We start from the raw sequence: 26,135 nt of genomic DNA, 5'->3' as shown, positions 1-26,135 counted from the left end.
GCCTTTGTTTATTTCATGTGCTTTAAATTTTTTTCTGCAGCTCTTGTATTCACAGTACGTGGGTTATGAAAATAAATTATTTTGCAGTTACAAGACATTTGTTACTGAGTATAAGCCCTGTCTCGAAAGGAATCTGCTGGCCAGAAATTTCTAAGATTTTTCAACAGTGGATAGAGAAAAAGCATAGAACTCATTCATAGTAGATCAGGGATGCTGCCTCTGTCTTGAGAATCATTATTTCAGATTTTTCCTTTCCTGTTAAAGACTGCATTTTAAGGATGCAGAAAAGGAACTGAAAAACTACAAAATAATTATTTTATTAAAGTGTTACTAATTAGCCTTCAGTCTTTGCACAGAGGTTTTACCCAGGTTTTGGCAGCATTGAAATGATTTTGAGAGAACTCTATGTGCACAGGTTTGTGTTTGAAGAAAGTGTAATTTATGTGATAGGAACAGCCTGAATGCTTGCCTGCCTTCCTGTGAGATGGTCTTGCTGATGAGCTTTTAATTTGTTGTCTCTGAAGGATATTTCCCAAACCCTTCAGCTGAAACAGGTATTAACACAGAGTAAAACTGTGCATGATAACAGGTGTTCGTTTGCCTCCCACTCCAGGGAAACTGGCACACATCCAGCTCACTCATTCTGTGTTTATTTTGTACACGACGGTCGCGGTGTGTACATGTGTCTATCTGAAGCTAAATTTGGTTAAGTTTGTTGAAAAATTTCTGCTTGCTCTATTTTAAAATTGAGAGTTTAAAGTATACAGGGCCGGTATTCCTTTTCATTTTGTCCCTCATTATAGTACTCTATATTCAGGTTAAGCCGCTGTGGGAAATCAATACCTGTGCAGGAGAGTTAAATAATTCACGTTCTGAAGTGACCTTTTCTAGTTCCCTTCATTTGAGGATTTGAAAGCGTGTTTCTTGCAAGTAGCATTTATCTTAGGACGTTGTATTTTGGATTATTTTTTTAACAGGACGAAATAATTACGGGATGGGATTTGACTGTGTTACATTAAAGGCCACGGAGAAAGCCTGTGGATCTGAGTTTAAAATAAGATTGTTCTTTTGCTTGATAATTCCTTTCAAGTTGCCTGCTTCTTGTTACCAGAAATGCAGCCTTAAAGGATTGGTAACTTCGACCTTATGAGAAACTGTAAAGGCAGTAGGAGATAAGGACCTACTACAAGCTGCCTCTTGGAGCTGTGGCTTGTTTGAATTTTCCTGTGTTGATCCACGAATAATAAAGGGCCCGTTAACAGGCTGCAAAACAGAGTACCAGCCATTTTACCACAATTGTGTATAGAGTATTTTAGTATTTTCAGAGCACTTTCCTGAAGGTTTTTTGGTGGTTTTTATGATCTTTGTGAAGCTCCTTAACAGGTACTAGGCAGGGTGGCTTTCCAGCCTGGATACATGAGGTTTGGGGTTGGCTATAATTGGCTTGGTGGCAGGCGGACAGCAGAGCCCTGGATTTTGCCCTCTTAGACCACTCTTCCTCCTGCAAGCTCAGTGCTTCCTTCCTGCTGTCAGGATATAACGTTGGCTTTGTGTTTTTCTTTGATCCTCAAATTGTGCAGTTTCCAAGAGTTGTCTTAGGAAATAATTTAAAAGTGAAAGCATTCAAGGAGATCTTAAAACAGGCATCAGCACTCCATCACCAAGCTTTAGATGCCTCAGAAATGTGATGTTCCTAATCATTTTTTTTTGCCCAGTGAGGGGATGAGGGAGGAAATTCTGGGAGATGAAATTATACAACGAACATGATGAGTTTTTTTTTTTTTTTTAAAGCAGTTCGGTATGCTGGGGGCTCGGGGGGAAGACCCAGGAGAAGATGGACAGGTGCCTTGTATGCTGAGCCGAGAAACTGAGATTTTTAGTGAAGGCCATTTACTGCTTGCTCAGAGTTAAATTTTAAAAATTGGGTTGTGGGGAGAGAGACTAATGACAGGGCGACCAATTTTAACTTTACAAAATAGGACATAGGATTTAAGCCAATCCTTCTCATCTTGTGGTATCTCATAAAATCAGGGCCAGCACGGCAATAAGGAAAATAAATGTAATTTCGAATAAAGGATAGTTCTTTAAGTGACAGAAATGAAGCTCTGTGAGTTTACAAGTTTCCCTTGTAGTTGTCAGTTTGGTGCAGACTAGTGTGAATTATCCAGAAGTGTCACCGGTCCTTGAAGTGGCTTTGGGGACTACCGGTCAAGGTGACTGGACTGTAAGTGCACAAGTGACTTTGGGGCAGGAATGAGTAAGCCCGTGGACACTGGAATCCCTCAGACCAAGCGTGAATGCTGCGTCTGAGCTGTGTGACCTGGGGCAGGCTCCCTGTGTGTCAGCCTCGATTGCCTCCTGTGTGAGTTGGGAGAATACCACTTCCTGCAGCAGCGGGAGGAGAAAGCGAGATGGATAGCTTGGTGCAGGACCTGGCCCAGAAATACTGTGCCGTGTGGTATAGGGACACCGTCCACTGTGTGATCTAATGGGAGATAGAAGTTGGATTTAGGTTTAAAATGATATGCTTGATCCTTTTGCATTTATAGGGAAAACTCTGAAACAAAACAAGATGTGGATTCAGATGTATAATAAGATCTTTTTAAAGGAAAGTGCCATCCAGTGCCCAGATCTTAGTTTGCACCGCCACTGGGGCTCTTCGGGAAATGGCCGATTCTCGGGCTGGAGCAGGGGCTATGCAGGATGAGCCTGTTGCGTGTTGTAGTGCCAGAAAGTGAGAAAGCGCTCGAAAAGCAAAAGTAAAACGATGATGGGGTTATGACAAAAGGACCTAGGAGTCCATGGAAAGATTTCTACTGGCCACAGCTGGGACACTGAGCAATAAAATAATGTAGTGTTGGATGATAGTTCACAGTATAAAATGAGTGCATACTGATAAAAAAAAAAGGAATGACTGAATAAATAGGTAAATGGAGGAGAAGAGACAAATCTCCTCGGCACAGTTGCTCCGTACCGTCCGTGCAGCCCTGCCGTGCTAGAGGAGGAAAGCCTGCTTCCTGCTCAGCGTGGGCATGCAGAGTGACTTCCTTCCAGAGAGCACAGTGTGCACAAGGGGAGGAGAGGAGCCTGACAGTGGGGAGACCTGGCCTCCGCTGCGTGATCAGGGTCCACATCGGCAGGCCTGTTGAGAGCACGTACTTGGATACCATGTGGTAGGAATGGCATTTGACCTCTGTGGTCTCCCTCCCCCAAACCCATAAGCTATGTCCGGACATGACAGAAACCCCAGGTAAACCCAGATTGAAGGCTATGCTGTCAACTACAGAACGAGGGCTCCTCAAAACTGTCAAGGTCATGTAAAACAAGGGGGGTGGAAGAAACCATGGTAACCTAGAGGGGCCCGGAGACACATAATGACTAACTGTAGTGTGGCGTCCTGGGTGGGATCTGGAACAGATAAGGGATATGGGGAAAGTAAAGAACTCGGAATAAACTATGGGCTCGTGTTAATAATAATGTGTCAGTATTGATGCATTAATTATACATACACTAATGTTAAGTGTTAATAATAGGGAGATTGAATGTGGGGTATTGGGACCTCTCTGTACGGTCTTCACAACTTTTCTGCAACCCTCATACCATTCCAAAATAAAAACTTGATTAAAAACCAGAAACCCACGGGCGTCTGGGTGACTCAGTTGGTTAAGCATCCAACTCTTGATTTCACCTCAGCTCATGATCCCAGAGTCATGGGATTGAGCCCCATGTTGGGCTCGGTGCTGAGTGTGTCTGTCCTGTGTGTTCTTTCTCTCTCTCACAAAACAAAACAAAACAAAACAAAACACCCAGAAACCAGTGAAGGAGTTGGAAGAGAAACTTTTTGTTCTTATTCTGTTTTCTTCTGGTGATATTTGAATTATTTAACCATGCTTCTGCATGCATTAATACTGTTCTCTGCAAAAGGTTACATAATTTACTTGGGCAGTGGAGTTATTGCTTTTATTATGTTTTTAATGTTCTGTATATTTAGAACACCTAATGTTATTTATTAAAAAACAAAATCGGAGGCAGAGAGACCAGTTAGAGGACTGTGTCGGCAACAGAAATCCACCTAAGAGATGAGGAAGACCTGAATTGGGGACAGCCTCGGTAGGACCAGAGAGAGTGCAGTGACAGATGGTCGGATGCAGCCCTGGCCACACTGGGGATTATTTGGGTGGTAGGTGAGAAGGACGCGGCGGGAGATGGGGAGGGCAGAGGAAAAGCAGAGTAGAATGCCGTGTTTTGGCGTGGCCGACTGGCTGAATGGTGGCAGGAGGACCAGCGGAAGGAGGGGACTTGCACGGTCGCAGGTTTTGAGAGTAGGGAGAGGATTATAGTTTTGGATGTTTTGAATTAGAATTTTGATTTGTGCGTGGCTTTGATTCAAGTGGGTTTATATCTTGGAGTAGACATGGGGCTGGTATCCAGAGTAAGATTAGAATAGGTGTTTATTCTCCACTGCCATTTTGTTTCTCTGCCTTATGCAGAAATAGGATAATTTGCCTCTGTTGTGTTGTTGAGAATGAAGTCATTAGAGCAGGGAATGGTTGCTTTGAAGGGTTATTGCACGAGAGTCACAAATAGCTCTTGGGGCAGTCACATTGTGGTGGGGAACTTCCAAATTTGGCTCTGAATATTTCCAGCTGGTTCACTTTTGTGCCTTTGGTCACAAAGAAGAATTGGGGCACAATTCACACAGTGGTAATATGACGTTTTGTAAGAATGCAGAGTGTGGATCCAATATCTGACCTTTATTACGTATATTGCCCTTTTAGGGCAAGTTCAAGGGCAAAGTAAATACTGCCATGGAAAGGAGAAAAGAGTATTTCACCAGTAAAAGGATACATTATGATTTTTGTTACTGAGACACTCAGATTTTTCTAAGGTGTTGAAATACTAGTTGTTGATTCATAAATGTTCAGTTTTCACTTTCATCACCAACATACAGACTTTGTTCACAGCTCTTAGAGTTGCTTAAAACTCCCCTTTCCTGTGAGAGAGTAAAATTTTAAGTCTGAGTGTCCGTGTGTTCGTGTCCCGTGTCGGGCTCTGTGCTGACAGCTCAGAGCCTGGAGCCTGCTTCAGATTCTGTGTCTCCCTCTCTTCTGCCCCTCCCCTGCTCTTGCTCTATCTCTGTCTCTCAAAAATGAATAAACATTAAAAAAATTTTTTTAAATTTTTTTAAGTCTTGAGTATGTTCACTTAAAATAAGCGTCTGCACTGTACCTTTTGAGTACTTTCGTGAGAAGTAAGTAACAGTTTAGATGCCTTACTTTTCTCTAACTTAACTACTGCACGGACATTTGGGCTAACCCCAATAATACTAATATTACAGTTGGTGTTATTAACAGGGACCAGTTCCTGGTAGGCACGTCTGTGTATGGGTACTAGAGCGGTGCCAGTCCTTACCGCTGCGTCCTTTCTTGGTTCACAGTCTTCAGATACATTGATCCTCCTGGACTACACTTTACTCACCACCCCACTTCCTGTGTCAGTTTGCAGGCACCATTTTTCCTGATGCACTAGCGTCCCCAGGAACGCCTTCTCTGGACGGCCGGGGCGTCTAGGAGTTTACTTTCCGAAGGCTCCCCGTGCTGCCCGGCTGTCAGCTCAGAGAGTAGGGAGGAGGCTCTGCTCTGTTCTCTGACTTGTCAGCATCCCGCTCAGGGCCTGGCACAGGGTGAGCATTTAACACACACCTTCTGAATACACAGATAAGAGTTACATGAATGATCCTCATTGTACGAATGAGAAACAGGCTCAGAGAAGTTCAGTGACTTGTCTAGACTGAGAAATCTGGCCAGGACTTTTGAAGCGTGGAGAGTGTTTTTGAGTCTCTTATACGTTGCACCACTCTCCATGCTGCCTCCCAAGGTTATAGTCTCATGTGGAAGATTGAACTCCAATTACTGTTTCATTTTCTTAGGGAGACTGCACACAAATTGATTTACCCCCGGTGCTCGAAATGCCGAAACATTTATTCAGCATGAGTGAGGACAGCCCTGAGAGCAGGAGGCTTTCATTGGTCTGTCCCCCATGATGCACATGCATAGAGGCTGCTCCCAGGATCCACCCACACAGGAACTGAGGCGGCTCCATAACCCAGCCACACGCCATGTGACCACTTACCTACAGGGTCCCATTTGGCATGGTGCCCAGTCATTGAGACCAGATCTTTAAGAGAACTGATCGAGCAAGGCAGATGAAAAGTTCTTGTAACATAGTTAGAATGGGCTTCATGAATTCTTATAACCAGGTTCAAGGTTGAATAGGCATATACATTTGATTTTTAAAAAAATGAAATTGGGGGAAAAGCCACAATTGAAAGGCCCTCTTTTGTATCCTAAAAATTCATTTTAGCGGCTACTTGGGCTTATTTGTCCATAAATGAAAACCGCGCTTCATACTGTATTCAGTTATCTGCAGGTCAGGCCGTAATAACAAGCGACAGAGCCCCTGCCTGTGTATGTCAGAGGCCTTGAGGCTGGTTATAAGGGTCATGAATTCGTGGCACCTTTTCAAAGAGGAAGCGTAACTTCATGGGAGGGCCCCTTTTCCTGCTCAAAGAGTGACATCAACCCTAGTGTCTAATCAAAGGCATTCTTTTGCTTCATTGTTTATAGTAAATTGGAACCTTCCTTCTACCCTTTCCCCAACTCCTACTCTTGAATTCCCAGTCTCTGACAGAGATGCCTGAGTAATCCTCCTCCCCTTTGTAGATGAACGTCATGGCTTTGGTGAAAGCCCTACGGAATGATTTGGCCTTCCCTGAACCACCCTGTCCAAAAGGTCTCTCACCACCCCATCTTTTTCCTTCTTCTGTTCCAGGACACTGTTCTTCTCCTGCATCCCCCTTTTCACGGGTTTGTTGTTATATTTGTGTTAACAAAATCGCTCTTTGTGCTGGAAGTTCCCTGTGGGCAGTTAGCATGCGTGTTTTGTTCCTGCTGTATTCCCAGGCCCTCGCAAAGTGCCTGAAAGGTAGTAGATCCTCATGCATTTATTGAATGAATAGACAAAGGAAGGAGGTAGTTACCCAAGACAGGTGGCAACTAGCCTTCTGTTCGTTCTATAAATTACCATGGCTGTTCTTTCTTCAAGCAAATTAATACTTTGCTCCCGAACTTAGAGCTTCAGAAAGAGAATCTGTTGTTTTCCCATTCTGTTTTCATCCCTTTCTTTCTGCCTCTTTTCTTCCCTGCTCCCCACGATTTCCTCCTATAACTTTCCCTTTTCCCCTCCTACTTCTTTTAAGGGGCCTATTATCTACTGGAAGAGAACCCTTGTCTCTTAGGTAAGAGCATGGTTTTGAGCTGGACTTAGGGTCTGTGATGGGTTATGGGGTTCAGGACTCGAGCCCTGTCTGGTGTGCTCACCAGTGCCCCATCAGGTAGAGTTTGTGCCCAACAAGGCCGACTTTGACAGGCAGACAGAGGGGAGTGTAGGATGTCAATGCTCAGTGAAATAAACACTGGTCTTCTTTGGTATAAGTTGGGCAATGTGATTATTATATGGGGAGTGCGGTGGAGAGCTGAAGGTGATGGTGAGTGGGCCTCAGAGGTTGGCCAAGGTAATGGAGATGTGGAGTGTGGTGTAGTCAGTTGACCTTATTCTTAGGGCTAGAAAATAAGCAAGTGATCAGTGTGAAAAGACAGTTATCAAACACATAATTTCAGTCATACTCCTATAATTTACAAAAAACTCTTTGAGGATATCCTGTACGTTACATAGCATAACTACTTCCTGCACTTTCTCCCTTTAGAAATACACTTGCTCCCAACCTCCTGTGATACTGATACCTCCCTAAGCTTTTCTTTGCTTGTTTCCTGTCTTGAGCCTATAGTTGTGTGGCCTCTACACATGGCCATGGGTGAGAATGTCTTAGAAGCTCTTAGCTGGCGGATACTCAATCTGCATCATTCTCTAGACAAATAACAACACACCTGAGTACGATTTGCAGTTCATGGGACCCAACTGTAATTAAAAGAATTTTACAAAGCTAACTACTTTGAAATTTTTAAACAAGTTATTCTTGACTTCTGTTTCTTTTTGCTTTGTAATTATGTAAATAATTACAGCAACCTGAACTCCAGGTAGCTGTTGGAGCAGGCTTAATAAAAGACACTACTGCCTTAGCAGTAGATCTGTTTGAAGTGTGTGTGTGTGTTGTAGTTATCCAAAAGCCCTTATTTTTTATGGATGTAGGAAACCATCAGCTGTAATACGTGACTTCTCACTTTTCAAATTATAAGACTGGAATTGTTTAGACTTGAACGAATGTTGGACTAAAGAAACAAAGAAGCAGTAATAATTGGAGAAAATAAAACAGACCCAAATTCTTGATGCATTTACTCAGAGGTATTTGCTAGGAGAGATCTCTTTTTCTTTAAACAAGACAATTATTTCTTCACACAGTGGTTAATTTTTCCTTAGCATCTCTTCTGAGGTCTCCTGAGCTTGACTGATCCATGTTTCATAGGATATGGTAGAGATTTTGATAACCTTGTTTCGGAGGAGAAAAGTGGCTAAAAGCTCATGGTCAGAGAGTACGAGTCAGTAGTGAATTGATTAGGCGTGAAGACTTTTCCCAGAACACCTTTGACTTCTAGAGGAGAAAGTTCTACAAATGACCACTTATTGAAGCCTCCTTTCCCCTCCTTCTCTTCCTCCAGCCAACAAACTTCAGGTTAGGTGACTTGTGGAGGGGCAAAAGGATGGTCCCAGCTCTGAGAACCTGTCAGACAGTAGCAGCAGGAGAAGCTCTCTGGGGGAAGGCTCGTTCTGCTTTTGTCTGAAGCCTGGACCTTTCCAGAGTTTAAGGCACTAACACACAGGTGTCTGGGAATGATGGCCCTTTATAGCCACGTAAAACCAGGTTTTCAGTCTGCCTAAGAGTTCCTGTGGTTCACCCAAAGATATTAATATGGAGTCAGGTCAGGTGTTCACAGACCTCAGTGGCTCGCTGTTCCAGCAGTAAGGATGGCTCATTCCCATGTTCCCCAATGCCCCTTCTGGCGATGTCTTTGATGCTCAGGGTATTAAAGTAGAAGTCTCTTTGTGTTCCCTTCCTTTTGGTTTAGTTCCGAGGGTGAGCTCATAGTCTTTCTGAGGTGTGTTCGGAGATACTCTTCCTCAAGGTTTTTCTGTACCTGATTATTGTTGTGTTGTTACAGGTTCTTTTCTCCTGAGAAGGTATAGTATTAACAGGGTTTTTGTTTAAATTGGACTTTCAGATTAGTCAAGAGGTGCTAACTTCTAATTCTAACTTCTAATAACCCTAACTGCTGGGTATGCCTTGGGGACTTTGCCTTCAATCCTCTGCTCCTTGGTGCCCAAGATGGGACAGTCCCAGAGTAGTGGGGCTTCTAAACCCCTGTGTGTGCAGAAAGCAGCTGGCCAGCTGTTTCATTATTCCTGTCAGGAATTCCTTGCCTGTCCTACTTCTGCCTAGGTGTCATCTTTGGAATTTGTTCTTTCTCATTGTAGATTCACTCTGTATAGTAGCCCAAGGTGTTCCTGAATTATGTCTGATGTGTGCACATTTAAAACATCTCACATCTGAAGTCATTGTTAAATTGCTCAGTATTGGACACCAGTAATAGAGTGAGTCATGTTCGTAGGAGGGCACAGTGGATCCTTTCTGAGTTTATTTGGCTCTCTGCTGTTTACTCCTATTCTCTATTCATGTGGCATATCCCGTGTGTGCCTTTAGCAAAACATCACACTGAGTCATAACGGCTGCTGGTTCTATATGTCTGTTCCCTGTGCTGGACTGTGGGCTCCAGAGTGAGAACCGTGACTTTTCTGTCTGCATCTCCGCTCCCGGCAGAACACCTGCACACAGTTGTGCTTGGTGAATAACTGCTGAAGAGGTGAAGGAAGGAGAACGCGCATGCTGTGTTCTCCGTGTTCGGGGGAGGCGTCCTCTCCAGTAGCCTCCAGCGAGAGGAGGCTGATGCTTCTGGGCATCCGTCCAACTTTATTCTGGAAGTGACAAAGGGATTACTTTGAGACCAAACCACCTCTCGGCTGACCCTGTGCCCTGGACTTGAACTTCTAAGTTACAGAGAGGCTGTAGAGGACTTAGGGAGATTTTTAAAAACTGATACCACTCAGTGGAAGCATATCCCTAATTAGCTTTTTTTCTTTTCCTTGTAAATGCTGAATTTCTTTCCTGTGACCCTGAGAACACCGTTGTCGAGACCATCCCCAAGTCATCTTGACAAGGGGGCAGGTGAATCCTTTTGGAACGAACTCTAGGGAAGGTGATTTGGTTGGGCCTTGCCTTTCTCAGAAATGCCCATACAGTTTTTTCTGCTGTGTAACCTGAATTGTTGTATGCCTCTGAATAGCATTTAAAAAAAAAAAAAAGAAAAAAAAAATCTCCTGGGGTACCTGGTTGGCTCAGTCAGAAGAGCATGTGGCTCTTGATCTCAGGGTCATGAGTTCATGCCCCACGGTGGGTGTAGAGATTACCTACGTAAATAAATTCAAAAATCGATTCCTGATTCTTTAGCCCCATCCATATGTTTTTGCAGGGCTTACTTTTTGTACTCCGGCATAACACAAACAACGACGGTGTAAATAGCTGCCTTTTGTTGTGTACCTGTGGTTTTTCTGTCTTTACATATATTGCCTGACCTGCATGAGATCCTTTAATCTAGCACAGGGACCCCGTGGGCTGCAAGGACAGGTGAAGCAAGCCCCTCTCCAGTTGTGTGGACAGGGAGACCAGCTGGCTCATGTCACTGGGTGTGCTCTGGGAGGGCTCACTGTGGCCTCCGGGGCACAGGCTCGGTGGTGCCCTCTCTGCCATCCCTCCGCCTCTTGCCCTGCTTTCTTCTGGTCTGCCTCACGGATAGGCGGGTTCCTCCATTCCGTTGGCCCCGGCACCTCTGGGCTTGCATCTACACAGCCCCGGTCCAGGAGAGGGAGGCTCTAGAATTCATTTACTGCGAAGGCCCCGGGCAGAGCCCTGAAGCTTTGGCCAGACCCAGGTCCGGCCTGCTCCCTGAGGCAGGGGTGAGGTCACTCTGGGGTGGGGGGGGGGGGCGGGAGAAGGGTGAGCGCCTTCTGTACAAGAAGGAGGTTGTACTGGGCAGGCAACACTTGGGATGCTCCCTGTAGGTGGGCAGTATTATCCCTTTTTTTCCAGACGGGAAAACAGAAGCATGTGTCCATTTTCTTTACAAACCTTGAAGTTGGTCTTAATGAAAGTGCAGGCCGGTCACTGATAGCCCCGCCTTTGGACGGGCTCACTGCCAGCGGTGCCTTTCCGCTCCCACAAAATCATCCTGGGGCCTCTCTGTGGTCCCCATACCTGCGTCTGTTGTGAGCTCATTATCACCGCATAGACCAGAGAGTGGTGGCCAGACCGCTTTCCGTCCGAGACCCAAGGAAAAATGGGCCTTCATCTGAATCTGCAGAAGGCACGTGTCACTTACACCATGTGACCGTTTCACTTCTGCCAGGGCCTCTAAGGAGCAGGTTTGCCCCATGACCTCCTTACGTTGTTTCCCTTTCCGGTTTCCAATGGTGTTTTCTTCGCCTGCCTTCTCCCCGCTTTTTCCCTTTTTTAGCTCTTTGTAAAGGATTAGTAAAACTAAACAAATTTTTGCCTCTTCATCCTGCCTGTTCTTGCTTTAACTGCACTAGATGTGTTATGGCTGAGATAGTCTTAAATGCCGGCCTAGCTTTCTGGCAGAGTGTTCTTGGCTGAAGGAGTGGAAACGATCTCTTGCCATGAAGCATGATTGTGTTTCAGGTTCGCCTTTTCTGTGGTAGCGAGTGGGTTACCGGTGCCAGAAGGGCAGAAGTGGCCCTTGTTAGCACCCTTGTAGCTTCCATTATGCCATTTCCATTTTTTAAATGTTTGTTTATTTAACGAGTGCCAGTGGGGGAGGGGCAGAGAGAGCGAATCCCAAGCAGGCTCCGCACTGTCAGCGCAGAGCCCAAAGTAGGGCTCCAACCCATGAACTGCGAGATCATGACCTGAGCCGAAACCAAGAGTTGGACGCTTAACTGACTGAGCCACTCGGGCGCCCCCTGCCATTTCCATTTTGTACTGTGAATTAGGCCAGTGTTCCCAGTCAGGTTCAGGCTTATTATATCCCTTGTGCTCTGACAAAAGCATTTGTTAACTATTAACAGTGGAGAGGAATGGCATTTTGGGTTCAGGATATGGATATTGAAGGGTGTTTTCGGAGAGCATTATTAAAGGACTGATCCTATTTAATACGGATACATACTGACTGGACTTGGAGGGTACCCGTACCACACTTGCCATATTTTGAAGGGAAGGGAATGTAGAAACTTGGAAGGAAAGCAGTCTTTTGCCCTGCTACCCGGTTCGGACAGTGTGGCTTGCATTTCTGTGCCTCCCTAGGCATCATCCAACTTTGTTTAAAGTTAAAAGCTAGTGAGGACAAATGGGCAAGAACTATAGTTTGGATAATGAGCAAAGTAACTTTTTATAAGTCTTCTGATCCCTCAACGTGGGATGTCTTTTCATTTATTAGGTCTTTAGTTTCTCATAACAATGTTATGTAGTTTCCAGCCTACATGTCTTGTTACTGTTTTTAATTGAATTGTTTTATTTCATTTTTGGATCATTCATTGTTGATGTACAGAAATACAATTCATTTTTCTGTATTGGTCTTGTATCCTGGCACCTTGCTGAGCTTATTTATTAATTCTGATAGTTTTTTTAAATAAATTCACCAAAACTTTCTTTTTAAATTTTTTTTCATTTTGAGAGAGAGAGCATGCGAGTGGGGGACAGTGGAAGAGGAGGGGAGAAAGAGAGACTCTTAAGCAGGTTCTGTGCTCCGTGTGGAGCCCAACATGGGGCTCAATCCCACGACCCTGGGATCATGACTGGAGTTGGACACTCAACTGCCTGAACTATCCAGGCAACACTTTAGAACTTTCTGTATACAAGATCATGTTATCTCTGGCGGTGCTAGGTGGCTTAGTCAGTGAAGCGTCTGACTTTGGCTCAGGTCATGATCTCATGGTTCATGGGTTTGAGCCCCGCATCAGGCTCTGTGCTGATGGTTCAGAGCCTGGAGCCTGCCTTGTTTGGGTTCTGTGTCTTCATCTCTCTCTGCCCCTCCCCAACTCATGCTATCTCTGTCTCTCAAAAAAAAATTAAAAAATTAAAAATTAAAAAAAAAAATGTCATCTGTGAATTGAGATAGTTTTAGTTCTTTCTGTGTAATCTTGAGGTTTTTTCTTTCTTTCCTGATTGCCCCGGCTAGAACCTTTAGTACAGCGTTGAATAAAAATGGCAAGAGTAGGCATCTTGTCTTGTTCCTGATCTTGGGGGTAAAGTATCTAGTCTTCTGCCATTAGATACGATGTTAACAGTGTGTTTTGTGTGATTTCCCTTCTAATCTTTGTTGGGTTTTTAGCTTGAAAGCGTTTCATTTTGGTTATTGTCAAATACTTTATTACATCTACTGAGCATGTGGTTTCGTCTTTTATTCCATTAATACAATGTATTAAACTGATTTATTTTTGTAATTTACATTCCTGAGATAAATTCCACTTGGCTATGATGATAATTCTTTTTGTGTTGCTGGATTTGGTTTGCCTAGTACTTTGTGGAGGATTTTTATGTGGATATTTGTAAGAGATATTAATGATTCTGTGTTTAAGAAATTGTCTTAAGTGAATAACTTTTTTAAGTAAGCAAACGTCTGTTATAAGAATTAAAATAATGCACAGAAAGCACTTAGCACAGTGCTCAGCACATAGTAAGTGGCCAGTTTATATGAATTGCCTTTTTTTTTTTTTTTTGGTTGATTGTCATTTATTATCGTGACTCCGATCATAGGATTTTGAGTCAGACGGACATGGGCTTATTCCTCCTTCTAGTTAGCCATGTGACTTTGGGCCCGTTATGCCTGGGTGCTTTAAGTTTTTTCACTTTCAAGAGTGGAGTGATGATAGTGATGATAGAGTTGTTAGGAGGATTTGATGAGAATGTGCAAAGTAGCAAGCGCAGGGCCTGGCACGCACTTGTGCACATAGCCAGTAACAGGGTGAGATGGGGTGAAAGACACACGGCCACGTAGCATGAAGAAGGGCATGGTTGGCTCTTCCTGGATGGAGCTGGGCAAGAACCCAGAGCATCAGCCAGCAGTGGACGAGTGTTTTCAGGAGTAACCTAGGAATATATCAGGCACATCAAGCAAGACTGCAGAAAGCAAAGCCTTGGATCTGTGAAAGATCAAGGAGCAAGAAATTTTGGGATATTTGCAATAGCAGCCAGCCTTTGGGCTTATTATCAGGTCTCTGTGCAGCCTCTTTTGGGAATGCTAATTATATTCTAGTTACTAGGCTGCCACATTTCTTACTCCCTTGGAGGAGAATTTCCGTAACAAGGGAGTGGGTGAAAATGCAAGCCTGTCAGGAATATGAGCTTCCACAAAGTGACCCTGATTCAGCGAAACAGAGAGTTAGTTGTCTTTGCTTTCGAAAATGAGACGCTTCCTTCCCATCAGGCTTCCAGTAGTCAAAGCCTGCCTCTGGAGAGAAGTGGTTTAGGTCCTAGCCTTCCTGGCAGGTGGACAATGGAACAGACATTCCTTAGTTTCTGTGACATTTTGTTTGTCCTCATAGGCGAGTGTATAAATTTTCTAAATGGGCCATGTAATCCAAAGCTTGTAATTCTAGGTTCCAGACACTAAACTTGAAGTCTTGTCTTTAGACTGAGAGTTTCTCTGCCACTCCTGTTCCCAAACCTGTAGTCACAGTTGTGAATATACTGGTCTTTCTGATCATTTTTGATCCCTAGAATCTGTGGCTCGCTGCTTGATGCCTTTCCCTATCCAGCGCAATTCAAGTTCAATTCTGAGGCAGCTGCGGCTCTACTTGGGCTTCAGGGATTTCAGAACCTGAGTCCCTGAGGCTCATTGGACTGCTTCTGCCTTCCAGGCCGGCCACAGCCACCCTCCACCCTCCACCCTCCACCCAGCCCCTTGACCACAGTTCAAGACTCATGCAAAACAAGTTCACAGACATGTTTAGAAATCTGCTGGTTTCCTTTTGGGTACATGGATGACTGTGTTTGTTCTCTGGCCTTTTGTTTCTTCAAAGGGTCCTGTCTCTCCTGTGTTCTAAAATCTCTTTGGTGCCAGTGGCCCTTCTGGGCGTGTTGTTTTGCTGCTGTCTTTCACTCCACTGTGCCTACTAACTGGGTTGCCAGGGATGCGGTGATAGAGAGTTAGATGAAAATTGCACTGTCACTCCGTAAGAACTTGATGAGTCATTTAAAAACGTCTTGTCCCAGTGCTGTAAAAGGGGGGGTGCGGGGTGGCGGGGAATGGAGCCCAGGTGATAGAAAGGATTAAAAGGCTAGGAACTGAAGGCCCAATCAGCCTGTTCCAGGTTTCTGCTGCAGACTGTCCAGTGACAGTAGTGACCCTCAGATGATACTCTCTGCAGTGGAGGCTAGAGGTAGAATCAGTTAGTTACTCCTTCGGGCTCAGGGAGACCATTTTCCTGTGTAACATATGTTGTCATAACAGTGTGAAAAAATTTTAAACTAATGTAAGTGGCACAGGCTAGCATAGCTAAAAATACTCATTTTCACATGTTTTTTGTCTTAAAGGTAGGAAAAAAGGTTGTATCCTAACGTTTGTCTGCTCAGCTGAAACCCTAACAAAAAGGGGGTTTAAATGACAAGTAGAGATCGCCATGGGTTGCTTAGTTGTTGAGAAAGCACTCTGTCGGAACCTGGCCCTTGGAGGCTCCTCCGGGGCTGTATCCAGAGTGGATCCGCTCTGTGACCACAGCCAGACACAGATACGAGTACAGCTTCTCTGTCCAGTTAAGGAAGAATGTGTTCTGTAGAAGAGAATTTCCTAGTTAATCGGAATTGGTACTTTTCCGAGGGCCTAACCTCGTTTTTAATTTGACTTTAATTTCTGGGTGTTCAAAACTCTGGGAAGCATAGGGCAGACTTATTTTGTGTTGGTTTTCAAATGAGAGGCCCAGCTGGCTGTTATTCTCCAAACACCTTTTCGGGTGAAGTATCTCAGTGTAAAGCAGTGTGTCCAGCTGCTAATCTGGAAAACGAATACATTCTTTTCCCTTTCCCCCTGGATTTCTAATTCCAATAGAACATGTGAATTACTTTCTCCGTTAGTACACAGGTCACATGGAGACCATTGAATCTTGATGGTACAGGCTTGCGGTTGGGAGCAGCCGCTGCTGTGCTCTCAGGCTGCGTGACTGTGATTCAACCTCTGTGCTGACGCTGGCATTCGGAGCAGTTTGGGTTCGGGGGTTTTTCTAGTTGTGTGTTTGCTTTTTTTACCTTCTGTGTAGCTATCGGGCTTTCAACTGTCACTTGTCATTAACATCACTGTGCTTAACACCCCATGCCCCCTTCTCACTGTTCCTATACTTAGTTGCTTCTAATCTGGTTGGGGGTGGGGGGAGGGGAACAACGATAAGAAAGTGTGCTAGATTTTATTTCCAAAGGGAGTAAATAAAAAGACTGATTGGGACTCTTAAAGCTCATTTAAAAAAAACTCAACACTGGCTGCTTGGTGACCCTTTCCCCCACCTCCCTTCCTAGGGAGGCGTTTCCATGCAGACATTGGTGAGGAAACACACTCCTCCTCAGGGCATCACATCATTATGTGACCTCTTGAGTACATTGGGCCAAGTTATAATTCACTGTTAGAAATACAAGCCCGCTGAGGGCCGAATCTGCACTGCTTCCGTTCTCTTTGCGCTTTGCCAGTGTCCGCGTGGCATCCCCCTACTGCAGCCCGTAGCCCAAGCCCCGCGTTCCTTTGCCAACAGGCGTCCTTCCTCTGGCTGCCAGGTTACCTGCCCAGGACAGGAGGATGTCACAAGAATAGAAACTAAATGTTGAGGGCTTTTATGTTTGCTTTACACAGCCAGTTGTCCCTCACAGATATTAAAATATGAGGAGAAAGTCTTCTTATCCACCTGATTACAATCTCCCGTGCTCTTCATTCTGTTGTAGATCCACGTGTTCAGTTAGTATCATTTTCCCTTTGCCTGAAGATCTCCCTTGAACATTTCTTAGGAGTGCAGGTCTCGTGGTGATGAATTCTTTTTTTTTTGGTTTTGTCTGAGTACATTTTTATTTAGCCTTTTAAAAAATCTATTTATTTTTAATTTTTTAAAATGTTTATTTATTTTTGAGAGAAGGAGAGACAGAGCGTGAGCAGGGGAGGGGCAGAGAGAGAAGGAGACACAGAATTGGAAGCAGGCTCCAGGCTCTGAGCTGTCAGTACACAGCCTGATGCGGGGCTCGAACTCACAAACTGTGAGATCGTGACCTGAACCGAACAACTGAGCCACCAGGATGCCCCTAGCCTTTATTTTTAAAAGATAAGTTTTTGGTGGATAGAGAATTCTAGGTTAATACTTTCTTGTCACCATTTTCAAGATGCTGTTCCTTTGTCTTTTGGCACACACAGTTTCTGATGAAGCCCACTGTCATTTTGTTCCTGTGTAAGTATTGTGTCTTTTTTTCTCTCTGGCTCCTGCGGGAAGTACAATTTCATGTGTGTTTGATGCTTGTTACTATCCCACAGGTCTGAGTTTCTATTCTTATTTATTTTTCTCAGGCTTTCTTCTTTTCTTAATTTTGGTTAAATTTTATTGCTAGGTGTTTAAATTCCCTGTTGTTTTTTTTTTTTTTTCAGCTGATTGTGTCTAATCTGCATTTATCCCATTCAGTGAAATTTTCATTTCAGATACTGTGTTTTCTTAATTTCCAGAAGTTCCATTTGGTCCTTTTAATAAAAAACCTTAGGAGCGCCTGGGTGGCTTAGTTAAGCGCCCAACTTCAGCTCAGGTCACGATTCCGCAGTTTGTGGGTTCGGGCCCTGCATCAGGCTCTGTGCTGACAGCTCAGAGCCTGGAGCCTGCTTTGGATTCTGTGTCTCCCTCTTTCTTTGCCCTTCCCCGGCTAGTGCTCTGTGTCTTTCTCTCAAAAATGAATAGAAATGTTTAAAAAAATTTTTTAAAAAAAACCTTCTTTCTCATTATACCTATTTGTTCTTTTAATATTTGGACACAGTTGTAGCAGTTTTAATATTCTCACCTGCTCGTTCCATCATCTTTGTCATTTCTTAATTGGTTACTATTTTCTGATGTTTTTTTCCCTCCTGATTGTGTGCCACATTTTTCTGTTTCTCCTTCTCTTGATGAAATTTTGATTAGGTGTTGTGTATTGTGAATGCTATATTGTCAAGTGTCTGCATTTGTTATGTTCCTTTAAAGAATGTTCTGCTTTGCTTTGGCAGAGCAGTTTTTTTTCGTTTGTTTGTTCGTTTGTTTTAAGAGAAAGCATTCGCATGCACGTGGGCATGTGGTGGGAAGGGGCAGAGGGAGAGAGAGCGAGAGAGAAAGAGAGATAGAGAGAGAGAGATAGAGAAAATCCCAAGTAGGCTCCACACTCAGCATGTAGCCCTACATGGGGCTGGATCCCACAAACCTGGGATCTCATGACCTGAGGTGAAATCAAGAGTCAGACCTCAATTGGCTGAGCCACGTAGGCGCCCCTGGCAGAGCGGTTTTAAGTTACTTGCACGTCTAACCCCCTTGAGGCCTGTTTTTAAACTTTAATAGGGTAGGCTTAATGTAACCTTCCCTCCAGAAATAGTTCAGCCCTACTATTAAGGCCTGCCCTTGCAGGGTCTCACTGAGTGCCTTGGGTGAGTCTCCAAGAACATTCTACTCTGGTGCTGGAACACTGTCCTACTTTGTGCAGACATTGGGAATTGTTCAGTTTATAGCTTCCTGGTCATTTTTCGCCTTCCCTTGTGTGTGGAATTGTACTCCCACATGATGGCCTAGAAGTTGGTACATTTCTAGAGCTCTCATTTTGTGTAGCTTCCTGTTTCCTAGCACTCTGCCTGTACCTTACGGCCCGGCCCCCTCAGCGTCCCTGAGGTCTGATTTCCGTTTTCTCAACTTGCCGAGGCTTCTAGGTTCAATTTAGGGTCTCGTTCCTTGTACTTGGTGGTCTGGGAATTATCTCCAGGCGGGAAGTTGGGTAACTATGTAGCTCACCTTGTTTGTTTCCCTCTCAGGGCTCACAGTTCTGCACTGTCCCTTGTCCCATCTGAAATAGTTGTTTTATGTACCCTGTCTGGTTTCTGGCTATTTGCTGAAAGAGGTTGAGTTTGGTCCTTGAAAATCCATCATTGCTTCAATAGAGAAATCCCAGGAAATCCAGTGACATGGGCCCTCTGAAAATAATTTCCACTAAGTGAATATAGTTCTCAGTGGAGTGCCTGCCCATGTTAGAAAAATTACACAGACTTTACATGAATTTCTGAGTGAAGCATGATGGTGTCTTCACTTCCCCTGTTCATTATGCACCTTTCCCACAGACTGGAACTGTTCCTGTAGTAATTAGAGCTCCCCTGAGGGCAGATGGGCTGAGAACAGGTCTTGTCACTGCTAATACTGGCAGTGCTCAGTGGTTGACCTTCCCTTTGGGTTGTTTTCGTTCTTTACGTCAGACTCAGTTTTACTCTTGGAAAGGACCTTGTTAATGTGCTTGCAGTCCAAGAATCACCTTTTGAATCCACATAGGTAAGCTGATACTAATAGACCAGTGAGCATCTGAATCAGTGGGAAAGTGATGTGTGTATTAAAGGAACCATCTGTGAAAGAGGATTGCTTGATAAGGTGATCTAGGAAATTTAAAGGAATGTTGAAGGCAGGTAATTTGCGCAAGGATATGCGTTTAGAAGGATGGATCAGCTCCCAACAGTGTCGAATAAAAGAAGCCGTGTAGTTTGAAGTGGATTGTTCGTGAGTTGTGAGAAACAGTAGGGTCATGATTAGACACCGGACTTGACTGTTGATAGTTGAACCAAGCAGCCAACAGGTCAAGACAACAGGCTTGTATTTGTGTTTTCTGTTCGACAGTTATTTACTTCAGATGTATTGGAAAAGATCTAGCTTGCTTATTCAGAAATCGTGAATATTGCCAGCTACAGATGTTTGTTTCCTTTATTTTAAATTACTCTTGGTTCTCTGTTTAGGCCTCCTGAATGACTCACAGTTGCTGTATAAGCCCATGGTACTCTGTATAAGTGCACCATGATAACGTTAATTGTGTCATCCAAATGTTGTTCCTAAATATGTTGATTATTTTAAAAGCCCAAAGATGTTTTTTTTCTTTTTCTTTCTTTTTTCTTTTTTTAAAGGTCTGTTTATTTTGAGAGAGAGTGTGTGCGCAAGCAGGAGAGGGGCAGAGAGAGAGGGAGAGAGGGAGAATCCCAAGCAGGTTCAGTGTGGTCAGTGTGCAGAGCTTGAACTCAGGAAACCAGGAGCTCATGGCCTGAGCCGAAATCCAGAGTTGGATGCTTAACCGACTGAGCCATGCAGGCGCCCTTTTCTTTTTTCTTTTTAATTTTAAATGCAACCTAAGGAATATTCCTTGGATCCACTAATGCTTAGAAAATTTAGGAATTAATATGAAGAAACAGTGCTTAACTCCAAAAAAAGAGAAATGAAACATTGACGAGGAAGCATTTATTTCCACCTGTCGAACTGGTTGACATTTAAAAATGGTCATATTGTGTTGGCAGAGGTGTGACCAGTTGGGCACTTCTTTGAACTTCCAGGGAAAAAAAAATACATGATCTCTCTGAAAATAAATTTGGCAGTGTGTACTAAAAATTTTAATACTCTTTGACCCAGTAGGTATTGCTTCTAGGTTTTGGTTTTTTTCTTAAAATTGTGATAAATTTAAACAGAAATGCCAGTGGGAAGGTGTTTGTTGCAATGTTATTTCTAATGGTGACGTATTGGAACTACCCTGAATGCCTAACAAGACCATTTCAGTTGTGATATTTTCTCATCACAGAGTACCATGCAACCACTAAGACAGCATTTACAAAGAATATTTTATCACCTGGGAAAATGTGCATATTTGAAATAAGCAAAATGCCAAATGATGTATAGTCTCGCATCAGCTGTTATTAAAAAAAATGCATGCAAGAAAGGTCAGAAATATGCCAAAATGTTGAAGTAATTGTATGAGGTGGTGGTTTTATGAGAGGTTGTTTTCTTCTTTATGTTTTCTCTGTTTTCCAAAATTGGAGCAGGAGAGCATTCTAGATATGTGAAAACAAACATGATGTTTGTATCTGCATTCTGGACTTACCTAAGGCCTTTCTAGACCCCGGACTGGCACCTCACATCCCAAGAGTAGGCACACCGTTCATCTCTAAGGCTAGTTTGTTGTTTTACATTCGGGTGGAAAAAGTACCTTTTTTTTTTTTTTTTTTTTTTTTTTTAAAAACAATGATTTCTCTGCTTACTCTTCAGATAAAAATTTTGATGATGAAGATTCTGTGGATGGTAATAGACCTTCCTCTGCTAGTTCTACATCATCCAAAGCTCCACCCAGCTCAAGGAGAAATGTTGGAATGGGGACCACCCGCCGGCTTGGTTCCTCCTCTCTTGGATCCAAGTCTTCAGGTAAGACCACCGTGTGGGGTGCTGTAGAGTCAGCTCTGCCAGCTCATAAAACCAGATGTACTGCCTTCCGTGTCTGTCCTTCAGGGATGAAGTGGTCCTGTTTGCAGTATGTTTCTACTCACTGTGATTTATGTTAGCACTGTGCTGTCCATGCTGATAGGGTAGAAGTTTGAGCCGCTGTGTTGCCACGGGTTGGTAAGGGGGGAGCCGGTAGGAGAATATGGCTAGCTCAGAGGCCGGCATAGCTAGGAGCCAGGGCAGGAGTGCACCCTGATGGCTTTATTCGTCCATGAGGCTCCAGTGATGGCCTGCAATTACCATGGGGACTTTTTTGTCAGTTTCTGTCTACCAGCACTGAGACTTCCCAGAAGTCAGATGGTGTGCCTTCTGTGTTTTGTTCCTACGAGTAGCATTATTCCTTGTGAAACCGGAATGGATGTTGACCTAAGTAAATGGTAGGGCTCAGCTCCCTAAAGCTTTGAACATTGATTTACAAAGATACGTTAGTCTCAGTCTCTCCTCTGCCACTCCCCAATGCAGACGATTTGAGTCCTTGTTATATACAACTTGCATTTTGCTGTCACATGTTAAATTGACACACAGATCTCTTTTCGCTTTACATTGTGTGGCCTCTGCCTTTAGAACTGGTTGTTAGCGTCGGGCTTTTGAGCTTGGCTGGATGAGCTAAGTTAAAACAGCGGGAAGGATTGACTTAGAATGCCGCCTCCTGGTGTTCTTTCTGGCCTGCTGAACTGGCCCTAGAGTGTTGGGGTCGTGCCTCTGTCAGCTTGGTGCCTCTGCTGCCAGCTTCTCTCTCCATGTTAAGTAGCTGTGCTGATGGCTGACACGGGTGTTCACACCACAGATGGCAGGAGGAAAAAGCTGTGCCTTTGTTGGTGTTCTTAGTCCTTTCTATCTGTGTTTTTGTTTATGTTTTTGTTTGTTTTTGGTGCGTTAAATTTTTTTTTTTTTTGTAATTGAGTTTAGATTCACAAAACATCAAATTAACCATTTATTTATTTTTAATAAGTTTCTAAAAGTTTACTTATTTATTTTTGAGAGAGAGAGGCATGCCGGCAGGGGAGGGGCAGAGAGAGGAAGAGGGAGAATACCAAGCAGACTCTGCAGGGTTGGCATGGAGCCTGATACGGTGCTCGAACTCATGAAACTGCGAGATCACAACCTGAGCCGAAATCAAAAGTCAGATGCTCAACTGACTGAGCCACTCAGGTGCCCCAAATTAACCATTTTAAAGGTAACCATCCAGTGGCATTTCATGTATTCACAGTGTTGTGCAGCCACCACCTGTGTCTAGTTCCAGAAAAGCTTTTCCACTCCTGAAAGGAAGCCCCGGACCCTTTAAACAGTCGCTCCCCATTTCTTCCTTCCCCCAGCCCCTGGTGATCAGCAGTCTGCATTTTGCCTCTAGGCACTTGCCTATTCTAGGTATTTCAGAGAAATGGAGTCATGTAAATGTGATCTTTTGTGTCTGGCTCCTTTCATGTAGGGTAATGTTTTTACAGTTCATCTGTGTTACAGCATGTACCCAGTATTTCATTCCTCTGTGACTGAACCACCTTTCTCATCTTCCATTGGAAAAATCTATTCTTGGGAGGCATCAGTTCCGCAAATGAGGCTTAGAAATTTCTACATCATTAGACCCCTTTGATTTCCTTCCCATCCCGCACCCATACCCCTTCCAAAAGTCCCAGCTCTAGATTATGTAGAGATCTTGGCCCTGCTCTTACCCTTTTTTCTATTTTGTTTAAACACCGCAGTCATGAATTTCCTTGTTGACTCCTCCTTGTCTGATTCTGGGGCTCATGGACCATGGTTGATCTCTGAGTCCCTTTACGTATGTGGGTACGTGATGCAGCACTTACCCAGGGCAGCGCTCCGGACCTGTCTGCTCATGGGGATTCAGTCTTTGTACCAAAACAGGTACTGAGCACCAAGTGACAGTGTGATGTTACTGTCATCTGACCACAGCTGTGAACTCGGTGTGAGGAATCTTCATTGAAAGTGAGGACACGCATTTATTGCTCCCAGAATCGTCTTTAAAGCCTTGTCTACGTTTGAGGACCCTAAACACCAAATAACTTGTCTGCAAAGAAACACTAGAAAAGCACTCAGACTAATCAGTGTAATTCATTTTTTTAAATATGGAATTTATTGTCAAATTGGTTTCCATCAGTGTGAATCATTAACAATGAGGGTTTCAAGGGTGATCTTAAACCCCAATTTTAAAACCTTTGAAAAAACAAAAAAAGATTTGACAAAATGTCACATGATCTTCATGTGTGAAGTAGAGTTCATGTTAGCGAAAGAAAAAACTCTCTCTCAAATGATAACAATTAATCTTTAAGTATACAGAGCATCTTACAACACCTTTAGGAGGAAAAATTCTTACTAGTGCATAAGTAAAAAATTGACCCAGTTACCATGTGTTCAAGGAAATGGAAATGTTTTGAGAGTAATACAAAGTTGAAATGAAATGTTAAATTCTTGAGCACTTATTTGAGTATTTCACAAATTTGTTATACTAGATGCCTAAAAATAACATAACCTAATTTATTCCCCGAAGGATTAAATTTTCTATTATATACCTGTTTATCAGATTAATATACGACTGCAGTATAATTGATGTATGTCGCTTAAAGGCTAAATGTCCTCCTTAACATGTAGTCTCTTTAAGTGACTTTACACTAACGTATGTAGTATTGTAGAATCATGACATTTCATCTCTATATTCAGAGTTAGTAATGTTTGTCAGTGCCACAACACTCTAAATTTTTATTAAGGCTTGTAAAAAAGCCACAAATCTTCCATAATGTAATGGGGATTGTGTGTGTTCAGACTACCCCTGCGCACACCGTTCACGTTTTGAAAATCAATCTTATTTATAGCTGCAAAAGAAGGAGCTGGTGCTGTTGATGAAGAGGACTTTATTAAAGCATTTGATGACGTACCTGTAGTACAGGTGAGTGAGAATATTTGAGTTTGATTAAAAACAGGTAGGCTTACTCGTCAAATTTTAGTTTTCAGATACATGATATGTGAGACCCCCTTCTAGGTGAGGTATTTTTACCTCTTAAGACCTACTGCAGGTCTGCACCTGCAGATGAGAGGACATCGGTGCCTTGTATCGCTAAAATGCACAGCAGAAGTGAAGTGATCTTTCAGTAGGGACTGGAGAGAAGTTGCTTGCTTGATCTAGTAGTATGTTTGTGGCTTAGGTCACGTAAATGAAAAAGAAAATCAATGACTAGGTGTGAGAACAAAGAAGCATGCCTAGAAAAATTTGTAAATTTCAAGGACTGCGATGTCTGAAAAGCTATAAAGAACAGATTAATAAAAGCTCAAGTTTACGCCACCTTGATGCTTCATTTAAGTGCCTAACAGACGAAGCAGGGATTACTTATACATTTGGAGTATGCACATTTTAAGTGCTTTGTGCCTCAGTGTCCTTTGTTGTTGACTGGGGGCTAATAACACTTGTGCTCAGCCTGCATCGAATGTGGTGCTCTGCCTGCGTGAGTCACTTGTTACCTGTTGCCTGGTTGCCATAAGTACCATAAGTCAGATAACTGGCACCATAGGCTCAGCTTGGGTTCAGCCTTACCTTAAGTCCTTGACCTTCCAAGCTTGCATCACTGTTGGTTGATTATTCCCCTACCTACCTTATTAGTAAGATGTAAGCGTAAATGAGAAAGAAGATTTGAAGAGAGTGTTGAAGTTACGTGTAAAATGTGGTGTTCTAAATAATACTAAGAGTAATAAAGGCCTTGTGCATCACTGACAATTCCCCAGTCGGCTCCTTTCTCTTCTGTACATGAGATCATCTGTTAAGTTTACGGTGAAGCTGTGCTCAAAGCATGGTTATCTGTACTTGAGCATCAAATCTAGTGGGTATATATTCCCAATGGGAAGGAAGCTCATTCGAAGACAGATGTATCTGGAGGTTACCTCATAAGTCCTTCTGAAAAATGAAATTACTAAGTATTCTTGACTTTCTGTAATTAAAAACTAATCTTTGTTGATTCTGTAAATTTTCTTACATTGGTTGTAAATTAATTTTGCTTACAGATTTATTCCAGCCGAGACCTGGAGGAGTCCATAAACAAGATTAGGGAAATATTATCTGATGACAAGCATGATTGGGAGCAAAGAGTAAATGCTGTAAGCCGTTGACTTCATGTGATTACATTTTCATTAGATTTATTTCAATGTTCTAAATACTGAATTATGCAATTGGGGTATAGCTCTGATGAATTTTAAGTAGTAAATGTTTTAAATATAAATCACCATATTTACACTTACCCTTTTAGTAGAGTACCTCATTTCTCTTCCTGTTTCTAAAACGGGCCAACCTGTGCCTTTAAGTATATCCTGTACTTTTAAAAAAGATGTAATGTGGAACGTCTGGAGACAGCCTCCACTCTTGCCTTAGTCCAGATTTAATTGTGACTGTTGGCCAGTAAGTTGGCTTTTCTTAGTGGCATTTTCAGGGTGTGTCCGTCTCTTCCTTTCTTTCTTCCTGTCACTTGTTGGAAAGTTCTCTCCCTCTGTTTAAAAAAGTGGATTAATGAAATGTGAGGGGAGCATTACAGTGAAGGTATATCTTATCTGAGGAAAGCTGT

At 43.2% G+C, this 26,135-nt stretch overlaps 1 protein-coding gene across 28 annotated transcripts in view; it reads left to right on the top strand.

Moving 5' to 3' along the window:
- CLASP1 (cytoplasmic linker associated protein 1) overlaps positions 1 to 26,135 on the top strand; it is a 270,587-nt gene that overhangs the window by 125,900 nt on the left and 118,552 nt on the right. For all 28 annotated transcript variants that reach the window (XM_058715571.1, XM_058715563.1, XM_058715570.1 and 25 more), the window contains exons 9-11: positions 21,343 to 21,495; positions 24,402 to 24,475; positions 25,582 to 25,674. In XM_058715571.1, coding sequence (XP_058571554.1) covers positions 21,343 to 21,495; positions 24,402 to 24,475; positions 25,582 to 25,674 — 320 coding nt within the window. The remainder of the gene's footprint in view (positions 1 to 21,342; positions 21,496 to 24,401; positions 24,476 to 25,581; positions 25,675 to 26,135) is intronic.

This window comes from Neofelis nebulosa, chromosome 2 (assembly GCF_028018385.1).
Source record: "Neofelis nebulosa isolate mNeoNeb1 chromosome 2, mNeoNeb1.pri, whole genome shotgun sequence".
In the NCBI taxonomy this organism is placed as follows: domain Eukaryota; kingdom Metazoa; phylum Chordata; class Mammalia; order Carnivora; family Felidae; genus Neofelis; species Neofelis nebulosa.
The sequence above is the reverse complement of the archived record's forward strand: the minus strand, read 5'-3'. Positions and strand labels throughout refer to the sequence as shown.